Consider the following 11,426-nt stretch of genomic DNA (forward strand, 5'->3'; position numbering starts at 1 on the left):
ATGTAGCTGACAGCTTAACAACATACTATATACAAGTGTGTGTGTGTGTGTGTGTGTGTGTGTGTGTGTGTGTGTGTGTGTGTGTGTGTGTGTGTGTGTGTGTGTGTGTGTGTGCGAGCGTGTGTGTGTGTGTGTGTGTGTGTGTGTGTGTGTGTGTGTGTGCGTGTGTGTGTGTTAGGTACTTCTACAGGTTTCAGTTAATGTTATGAGTGTTGAGTTTGAAGGATAGAAGAATTGGGAAAAGAAGATCTGTTTGGATCTTATCGGCCGGACCAATTATCACCAGCTGGAAGAGTGCACCACAGATTGAATGGAAACATTTTCAATGCAAGAAACACAAACACAGACGCAGCATGTTCTTACCCACAGGAATGCAGCAGTGACATTTCTCATCATATTATGTAAAATGATGATGATAACGACAATGTGAGTTTCTGGCCTGGCTGGATGTTGTGATAAACCAGCCACAGTGAGTTCAAGCACCATCGAGGGTGACAAGAGGAAGTGAGCGCAGGCCATGAGCCAAGGCAGAAACGCAATATGGCTTTCCTTCAGAGGCATTATGGCTTCTGACCAAACCATTTCTCAAGAGCAAGGTCGAGGTTCCATTTTGGTACGAGTGCTCGTGCACACATCCCGCTCAGTGTGAATCCACATTTTTAGCCAGTGTGAAATGGCTAAAAATATGGATTCACACTGAGCGGGATCTGTGTTGCATTATGTGTTGTAGCCAAAGCAATGAAACAAAACTGCGGCCGCAGTTTGTCCAAAGGACCTGGAATCCAACATCTGAAACAGGCTGTGAAGTTTCTTTTTATACCAGTGAACATTTTACCTCAAGAAGTGCAACATCGGTTTTCCCAATGGGCATTAAAATGGATTGTAATGACAATTTGAACTAATACCACACAACATGCAGATAGCTTCATTACAACACAGTTATATATGTGTGTTGGATTTAGCTTTTGGTTTTATATATGATGGCTTTCCTAGCATTTATTTCTCAGCACAAACAGACACAAACACTTTTAATTACTATTGTGTGTTTGTTTTCTTATCTACATACTGTCCTCAGACACTTTTTTTAATGTAAAGTAATTTACTATCTTCAAAGGGCTGTCAGAATGTATTATCCGTGCAAAAATGTATTCCATCAGCATTGGATTGTTTCTCAAACAGGCCTCATGACAAGCAACAACTAGCTCCAAAATTCCTGCTCAAAAGACATGCTGCCAAACACTGACACTAATAGCTTAAAGATATTCCATGCTTCAACATATTCAACAGTTTCTGCATTACTATTTGTCACACCTATTGCTTCCATTTGAGCCTAAATCAAAACGATTATAAATGATCTCACTTCTGGGATAGTATGGTCTCTGGTTACATAAGTACTCAAAGTGGCAGTTTTATAAAATCCTTTGATTGTAAGGGCTTTAATTCATCCTTATTGTTTAATACAAAAATATTTGATATCCCTCTGGAGCCAGTCATCACAATTATTATGCTGAAAACCAAAATGGATGTCCTCAGTATGACTTTGACCCAGGACTGGTGTCTATTTTTGGTCCAAAAAAGATGGTTCAAGGACAAGAAAGAATTGACCTCCTGTCACTAGCTAATCTGTTAAATCTATTTTCAGTTCGGAAGTTAAAAAGACACTTAAACTTTGTTACATTTTTGAAGAAACCACCTGCCTTGACCTGACAACAAAGCAGCTCATGCAGCCCATCGTTTGAATACCTGGCATACAGCAGATTCTAAGCAAAACTAGCACTGAGCAGCGTGTCCGGCCTCTCACGAGAACCCCACATGCACACACAGACTAACACAAAATGATATACACTCCCTGTATATGAACTCAAAAGGAGCATTGGCATAAAATAGAAATTTCAACATGCAGAGCTAGAGAGTGCACTGAGATACCAAAACACGCTGCAGATAGTTTGTCTTTATTACTGCCTTCTCACTGCATATGCGTGTGTGTGTGTGTGTGTGTGTGTGTGTGTGTGTGTGTGTGTGTGTGTGTGTGTGTGTGTGTGTGTGTTGTCTTCTGTGTTTAGTTACAGCTACTTTGATATACTGTACCGCCAGCCTTGCTCTTACAGTATGTGCTAGCGCAGTGGCTATGTTCCTGTCTGTATGAGATATATAACAGGTCTCAAAATATAAAACAGAAGAGTGAGCCGGTGGTCTGGACCATGAGAGACTTTTTTTTAGCCGTGGTTTACAAAACGAGTCATAAACACTGATAAGAGTGCCGGCAAAGCAGGATTCTTGAAGTGAGAGAGAGGCCATTCCCCCCTGTTTGAACTATAGCGGCTTCAGACCTAAGGAACACTTGTGTGTGTTCACATGTGCATGCTTACAGGTGTGTGCATGTCAGTAAGAAGTGGCGAGTGCTGTCTACAGAAGTGAAGATGAGGAATACTAACAGTGCAAAGTGCAAAGCTACTCTGTCAGTTGATTCTCAGCTTTGTTTGCAGTGAGTGAGAATAACACCGCATCTTGCCGGCACCTTTGAAGATGAAGGATGCCGGTTTATAAAGGTGAACGGTGATCAGATCAAACATTAACCAGACCTTCAGTCATGTCTGAAAGGTACCAAAACAACAAGACAGCAGAGGTTGAGTTTCAGGATATATGAAGTGACTTTTTCTTTAACCTGAATTGTTCACATGGAAACTAGACAACGTTTAATCTATTGTACATCAGGGCTTCTCTGTAATCATGGCAACCGTTGCTAAAAGAAAACCTCATCTGATGACAGTATTGAGTTCTGGTCTACTTACAGTAGGGCTCCATTTGCATGTATTCATGCAATTTGAACGATGAAGCACAAAGGCTAATAAGAAACTCTTCCTTTTTTTATTCCGTAACTGCACAAAATCCAGAAACTGTTGTCGATCAAATCGCTTGAATCTTTCCCAAACTCTGCTGTAGCTTTACTGGAATTATGTTTCATGCTCATTAAAGGTCTGGCCAGTCCTCCATGAAAATAAGAAAAATACATCACTAAACATCAGTGTGTGCGCAGCTGTTTTTAAGTGTTTACTTATGTTTGCTCGAACATTTTGTTTGTAATATTCACATCTAGTTAAGGGACTCAGAGGACCTGATTTGTTTTTTAGCTTCAAGTTGGAAGTGCATTTTCATATTAGAAGGCATACAAACAACTTTAGAGGGGCTATTTAATACAAGTGGATGTAGCTTAAAAAGTCAATATTTTTTAAGGGTATCAAATTAACCATGTCCACTTTTCTGCACCACATGTTTGCTCCTGTCAGTCGGACAACTCTGAAAAGCACCGAGTGTGATTTCTGAAATAAGGTTTGGTTCTAGTGAGGCAAAACAAGCAAATCATCGAGCTAATACTGAGCTTTAGGAGTGGGAGACTCCTTATGGGCAAACAGGCTTAAAGGACCAATATCAGTGAGGCTTGAGAAAATGTCTTCCACATTACAGTGGCAATGCACCAAGTGAACTCTAAGTGGAAGAAAGGAGGAAGAAGTTTCTTCCTGTCCAAACAGCCTTTATATTCCCATTGGCGCAATAAAGGGCGGCTGGAAAAGACAATTGTCAAAATATGTTGCTGGCCCACCGGCTATGGAAGTGTCACTCTGCCGTCCCTTTATGTCTCTGGTCCTCTCCCTCACACATTTTCCACATCATACTCCCCCCCTCTCTCGCTTATGTCTGTCTCTTTCATTTTCACTTTTGTCGCCCTGTTCATTCTCCAGCCCCTCCTTCTGTCCCTGCTTCTCTCTGCGGTGCAGTCCCCTCATTCTGCATGCCTTCAAGCTGTCTTTATAATCTGCCTGAATTATTCAGGACACTTTCTCCTTTTCTTTTTTGTTACCCAACACGTCCAGTAAACGGCACAAACCTGAAAACTGGGTTTACTTTATATCCGGAGGCGACTATCTAACTGCATCCATTTCTCATCATACAGTAGTTACCATGTCCCCTTCCTTACTTTGTGAGTTTAGGTTTTTTTTTGTGTTTTTTTGCCAAGAGCATTCTGGTAGGCCATGGGGCATCTATAATTTTCTCAAAGAGAAACTAAAGACATTTCCTTCTACTGTTGTTACCCCTAAACCAGATTAACACATTTTAACTGAGTTTGAAGCATGTCTCTGTTGTGCCCGAGGAGCTGCTTATTGAACTCATTGCATTAGAAGAGTTCCCTTTGCTGTGGAGAGTCAATACCCAAATGGATCGAGGTGCACACTCAGAATATTGCTTAAGAATGTGATGGAAGTAATCAGCAAAGTGCACTTTAAGTGAAACACAGAGATATACCTATGTTCAATCAGGCTTTTCAGATTTTTGGTTGGAGTTATTGGAGGAGTCACAGTTTACAAAATGTCCAACAACATACAGTGCCAGAACTGCAAATAGAAACAATGTTGTGCTAACTATTCCGAAGACAAACGCTCAGACTGTTGGATCTCTAAAGTTGTTCCACCAAAGACACTCATCCCTTGGCTTGTATACAGTACTCTACTGTTCATTTTGCCTTAAATTAGATGTGACTTTTTAATCTTCAAGATTTGACACTTGCTTTTGCTCTAACTCAGCACATACACAAAAACATAACATATAACAAAACTATAACAAAAACGAAACATCTTACTGACAACATGATGGATGTCGTAAGTGACAGGCTTTTATGGCTCGAGTGTGAAAAGTCTTATATGTGTGCTGATCCATTAAACCACTAAGCGGCAACGATATTGAGTTTACAAGCTGTGTTTAGACTGTGTTTTCCCCACATGTATCACTATCATGTAGATATTTAAAAATATATAAATTGTAAACTTCGCTCCACCCTTTCATTTGAATTGTTTGAATGTAACATTAGCGTTAGTATTATGTTTTCTTATTAAAGTAAGCCTATATCTAAATGCTGGGATTTTCAGCAAGGCAGTCTTCATTACAGACTGGTTATAATAATTAAATTAAATCTAATTCAAGTGTGTTGTATGGACGGACTCACTATGCTTGACTAGATTCTGGAATGTAATGAAGACATAAAAGAGGAATCGGAAAATGTATATCAATTAACAAAAATATAAAAACTCAATTTCTTCTTCTGAAAAAAGTGCCACATGTTTAAATGATAAAGTCTATATATAATAGATAATACATTAAAGGCTGTAGTGGAGATCAAATCAATTGCTATTTAAAGTCAGTTGGCCCCTATTGAAAAAAACACATTTTAAAGTAAAAAAAACACAGAGAAAGCAATGAAATCATAGCTTGAGATAACAAGAATGTAAATATGTCTAAAACTCTGCCTGTTGATTTAGCAACACCCTTGCAACTGCCAGTGAGAATGTCAGAGATTTAGAAACGGACAACGGCAGCACACAAAAACCTTTTAAACAGCTGCTATGTGTCAAAGTGCTGACATGTGCTGTGACTGTCTCACAATATAAAGCCTTTTCCCTGTAGCCGTGCAACAGAATAGGAAATATTGAGGGAGTGACAATGAGATTTTAGTTTCTAGTTTCAATTATCAATATCTTTCTGCCTCTCCTTTGGTTTTTCAGATATTACTTATTCTCCTCACTGAACATCTCATCAGAAGGATCAACAAAATAAATCATGTATTTGTTGCTCAGCAATTTTCAAACATATTTCTGTCCAATTATTGCAATAAAAAAAAAAAAACCGTATTCCCAAAACGATCAGTAATAGGCTTTAAGCATCTCAAGTACAGAATTTAAATTGACAGAAACTTGGCCAGGATTCTGCACTATCTGTAGGTGTATGTATCTGAGCCAGGTTGTAATACAACTACTGTAACTTTGATCACCCCACACCTGATGAAACATGTTGGCTCTGAGACACAAAGAGCAACAGTAAAGATATGAAAAGGGACTTGCTTCTTTTTTTTACCACCTGCTTTGTTTTTTAGAATAAAAAAAGATGGTGTTATTTAAAGGTTATATTCACTATTCTTAGGTTGATTTTCAGCTAATAATTGTAAAGATAATTATAGAAAACATGCACATTAAAGATATTAAGGTTTGTTACTTTTCGTTATATTTAAATCATAGAATTGATGCAATAAAATTAATTCACATTTTTTTATTTTACAATTAGGAAAACAATTTCATTATATCTTAAAATGTGAATTAAAAAACGTTGTTATACATTCCTAATTACACATTTAGATGTATATTTTCAACCACAGCACCTGACAATTCAAAGCATTCTTTCAGATTGATTTTAATGTGGAAAATAATGATGTGATAATTTATAAATAAATCTGTGTTCAATTTCCACTGCGGTGGGAATGGTGCAGGATTCCTGAGATAGATGAAAAGGCATCGCTTTACTGTAGCTATGAGAAATGTGCATGATTAGGCTCGGTGGTCCCGTTTGACGTGGTTAAAAGCCTCCATTATGGCCTGCAGTAAGCTTAATCGACTTTCAAATTGCATTTTTATGTTGCCTTAATTGTATGCTCGTATACCAGGTATATACGTACGCTATACAAAATCAGGAAAACATGTGGCTGTGCTGCGGTCTGGCTTAAAGGGAATGTTTAAATGTGGGTTAAATGAACTGAAGCTGTTCAATTGGGCGTATATTAATCATACAAAAACACAATTATTATCAATTATTTCCTTATTATTATTATTATTATTATAATAATAGTGTTATTATTTTGCATTTAAAATTCGTAATTTCACATAGTGACTGATTTTACATTACACCTATCGATTATGTCTCATCTTTTTTTAAGATATACCCATTGTTACTGCCACGGGATGGAGGAAGGTGGATGGAGGAAGGTAAATTGACTTACCGACACACTCGTTGGCTTCCCTGGCTGTGGCTCTCTGCCACGGCCTGTCGTAGTGGAAAGGCTTGCACCTGTCGCACTCCGGCCCGGCGGTGTTGTGCTTGCACTCACACACCAGACTGCCATCCCGGTCCTTCACGCACCGAGAAGCGTGCCCGTTGCATTTGCATCTCCCCCCGACCTGCAGGTCTGACACGGCGTAGAAGTACGAGTCCCGGGCCAGCTCCGAGTCGTCCTCGTTCTCGTCCCCAAAAGTGTGCAGCCGACTGAAGATTACTTTAATGTCCGTGGCTGTCACCCAGTCTTGCAGCACCGGGGAGTTGTCAAAGTCGTGAGCCGAGGGTCTGCCGTCCAGCGTGCTGAAAGCGATGAGCCCCCCGGTCAGAGGGTACATGTCGGTGTGGGAGTCCGTGCACACAGCCTCCTGCTCATTCTGCTTCGTTATAACGGCCCGGTTCGGCTTGTTGTACATCTTCCTGCACTGCGTCGAGTAAAACTGAAAGGGCACCCAAGTTTTACCGTAGTCCATGGACTTGTAAATAACCATGGATTCCGGTCGAGGCGAGCAGAACTGCAGGCTCACGTAAGTGACCTCAAACTTCTTTCCAAGGGACAGAGTCAGGGTGGCGTTCTGCGGGTACTGGAGGAAGTTGTCGGACTGCCAGCAGGTGAGGTTGTGCGGGTTGTTGAGGTCCGTCAGGTACGCTGGAGGGTGGTACTTCTTGGGGTCCGAGGCATCGCAGGTGTGACAGTTCCTGGTCCTCTCGTCTCCTTTCTCCGCCGAGGTCACCACGCAGTAGCGACTGGGCACCTTTCCGCACGTGCTGGACACCTTCACTTCCTTACCGAAGGCGGAATTAACGAAGTCCGGGATGCAGCGCCGCGGGTTGCCGTGCTCGTCGTAGCAGGGGTCCGGGGGAGAGGTCTGCGCCGCGAACAGGCTCACCCCGTAGCCGCCCAGGACGCTCCGGCACGACAGGGAGGCGGCGAGCAGCACAGAGAGGACAATATCCACAGCCATGGTAGGTCCCTCGGTCCCCAAGTGTCTCTGCCGCTGGAGGAGAAAGGGAAAGAGCGTGTGGGAAGAGTGAGAGAGTTAAGTTTGGTGATGGCTAAGCAGTCTGCAAACACTTTCCAAACAAACACTGGGGTTAGAATTTGTATTTTAAATAAGTAACATTCAGTCCCACCACATGCATGGGAGTTTTGGGGAAATGTATACAAAGCTCACATTACCTGAGAATAATTAAAAAAATATGTAAGAACCGGCGATGTTAGACTACTTTTTCTTTATCGGGATTCAATCACAGCTCCTCCTGTTTTGTTGTTTGTTTCTTCAAATCTCCTGCGTATAAATAGAGGAGCAGCCGGATTTAAGAGTCGCTAGTGTCCTTATAGAAAGTCTCACTCCTCCTGCCGGTCTTTTCACAATCTCTATCTCTCCCCTCACTCCCTCCCTCCCTCTCTCTTGGATCGGATCTTGTTTGGCACTGCATTAGGTCAGCTCATCTCGAGGGGTGACACCGGCGGAACAACGACATCCACTGGTGGTGCGTCAGACATATTTGACGTGCACAGAGGCGCAGATTACCGCAGAAAACAGCTGGAACCAACACTGCACTGGGACACCTTCATCTGGACGACACTTGACAGGATCGTTCAAATACTGCAGTAAATCACATTAATCAAAGGCTATTATTAGGTTTATTATCGTAAATTACAGTTAAACGATATTTGTTATTTTGTGAGACATGCAACGTCATTTGAAGTAGCTATTCTGGTAATAAATACAACATCTTGAAAAAAAAACATAACTTTAACTCTAATTGTATGTCTAATGTGCTACTATAATCTAGAAATGTAATTAACATGCACCATTATAAGGGCATTCTTGGAAGACAAAATATAAACGGGACCAATGTAAAACAGAAGAAACATAAATGCAACATAGTATCCTAATTAACTTTAGATTCTCCACTGTTGAAGATTTTAAGGGATTTTTTTCTCAAAATGTAAAATGTGAAGTGATCATCATGTGGACGTTTGCTTGATTTGAGTGTAAATTCCATTTCATTTTATTTTTGTTTGATACATTTTGTAAGTGACCCTCTCTCGCAGTTTTGTCTGAAACCCATGACAGCAGATATACTGACAGTATACTGACATATATTATCCTCCATTGGGATATTACAAGACACCATAAGCTTCGCAAACGAGCATTGCTTTGCAGAATACATCCCTCCTGTATTGTGCAATGTGCCTCTGTCCTGCAAATCAACCTGATGCAGCGGCAGTCTCACTGGACTTGTTGAATGTTGGCAATAGAAGTAACATCGCCATCTTTCGGCCATGCAAAGTAACAGCAGCCCGGCCTGACTGCAGCCAGCAGTGACCTCTTCCCCCAGGCGGTGGAGGCACAACACCGTTTGTTTACCGAGCATGAAGATGATTGGCTGATGCAGGTCTGAATGGTAAATATTAAAATACAAGAGAAGGCTGTTGTATACTGCTGAGTTTAATGTTAAGACTTTTAGTGCTGATATTATTTATAAAACAATGCCAGGGATATAACATGGCATAATAAAAGGCTGACATGCAAGTTTAACAACACACATGAATACATAAAAGAACACATTAGCTCATGTGAAGGATCTACTTCAAGGGAATTGCAATAATACAAATAATATACAAAGCCATATGGGAAAGCTTTTAACTTAGAAAATGTATATAATATATCCTTCATTATATATTTAACTCTAAAGGAAATGTTGTTATAGAAACTAAAAGCACTGGCCACATCATCTACCATCGTGGGCCTATGAACATACTGCATCACAGTGTGGTACGCCAGCTGCACTGAGGCCGACAGGATGAGGCTCCAGAGAGTTGTAAAAGCAGCACAGAGGATCATCGGCTGCTCTCTCCCCTCCCTGATGGACATGTACACCTCCCGCTGCCTCAGAAGAGCCAAACACATTGTTAAGGACAGTTCACACCCCGGCTTTCACCTGTTCAACCTGCTGTCCTCCGGCAGGCGCTACAAGTGTATCAAATCCAAAACAAACAGACTCAGACAGTTTTTTCCCAAGAGCCATCATTGCTCTTAACACCTGAAAGTCATACCTCTTAATCATCCTGCATGTGAAATAAATGTGACTCTGTACATATACATATATATCATTATTATTATTATAAATACATACCTACTATTATTATTTATTACATTATAGATTTTATTTTTATACTCCTGGAAATAATTACTGCACTTTATTCCTTATTCCTAAGTATGTATGCTGCGTGTATTTGTTGTCTTATGTTGTGATGTTTTTTTGTTTTGATGGCACCCTTGAAAGGGAGAAGCATTTATTTATCTCATTGTACATGTATAATGACATTAAACTATTCTATTCTACTCATGTAAACAGTGAAGGGTTTTTTAGTGTTACATAAGATTTTTAGGCAAAACAGTCAAGTCTTCACAAACAAATAAAAATACACTCTTACAAACAACACCGGATGATCACATTTTTTGCAGGTTACAGCTAGTTCTTCATTTCAGCTCTTGCTGGGAAAGAAGAATACAAATAATTGTATCTCATTATGTCAGAACAGATCTGCTCAGCAGACACTTCCCGCTTCACCAGCTGGAAAGAAGAATAACATCATGTAAATGTTTGACAGCTTTTCACCTGTCTGTAAAGCTGAATTGCAGAAACCAAAGGAATTGTTAACATGTACATGATACACAAAGTTTACAGTAAAATCAGCCACAACTTCAGTTGTTATGATACAAAATATAATTTGCATTCGATCCAATTTTGTTAATCATTTCTAGGTTATACTTCCCTGTCTGGAAATCATCATCCTGCCGTGGCTTACATACTGCTTCTTTAGAAATAAAACAATTAGAGAAGTGACATTTAAAACAATCAAACAAACAAAAACATTTCTGACAATCAGCCGTTTTTTCATTTATCTCAACATAGCTTTTTTTTTTCTCTCTTCTGCAATTGGTTTCATTCCGTCATTGTCCATTCATTTCATTTCCAGATGCAAACCTAATGCAATTTCTGGACCAAGTGTTGGTTATTAATCACAACCAGAAGATACAAATTACTTCAAAAATTGTGATGTGAATTATGCAGTTACATTTTTTAACTGACTCCTTCCATCGTCAAGACTGTATTTTTGATAGTACCAACTCTAACATGTTTTCCTTGATTACATTGAATAACATTGAGCAATTTATATTGAAGATTTTGGAAATATGAAATACGTTGCCAACATGTTATAAGAAAGAGTTAGGTAGAAACAATATGTACTGTACATACATGATTATCAACTTGCTTTGCCATCTTTCATTAAACTCATTAGGTATAAAGGTCATTCAAATACAAAAGGGTGTATGTAAACAAGTTTAGAAAGTTTAAAAATAGTGCTGAAATACACAAGGAAAACTGTTTACTGTCACTGTTTTGTATGGCGTGACAATATTTCCCTCAATTCTAGAGAAGGGGAATTCACAGTCGCACTAATAACATGAAATGTAAATGAGAAGCAAAGCAGGAGGGGGAAGTAAGTTCTGTGTTTCCCTGTCAGAGGGGTTTTC

General features: G+C 39.8%; 1 protein-coding gene across 1 annotated transcript in view; it reads right to left on the bottom strand.

The window, feature by feature from the left end:
- The window catches only part of ntn1a (netrin 1a), a 58,737-nt gene extending 50,567 nt beyond the window's left edge, over positions 1 to 8,170 (bottom strand). The window contains exons 1-2 of the mRNA XM_034083111.1: positions 8,054 to 8,170; positions 6,821 to 7,871 (exon numbers count right to left, since the gene is read on the bottom strand). Coding sequence (XP_033939002.1) covers positions 6,821 to 7,838 — 1,018 coding nt within the window. The 5' untranslated portion in view covers positions 7,839 to 7,871; positions 8,054 to 8,170. The remainder of the gene's footprint in view (positions 1 to 6,820; positions 7,872 to 8,053) is intronic.
- Positions 8,171 to 11,426: the final 3,256 nt, after the last annotated feature.

This window comes from Pseudochaenichthys georgianus, chromosome 1 (assembly GCF_902827115.2).
Source record: "Pseudochaenichthys georgianus chromosome 1, fPseGeo1.2, whole genome shotgun sequence".
Lineage (NCBI taxonomy): Eukaryota > Metazoa > Chordata > Actinopteri > Perciformes > Channichthyidae > Pseudochaenichthys > Pseudochaenichthys georgianus.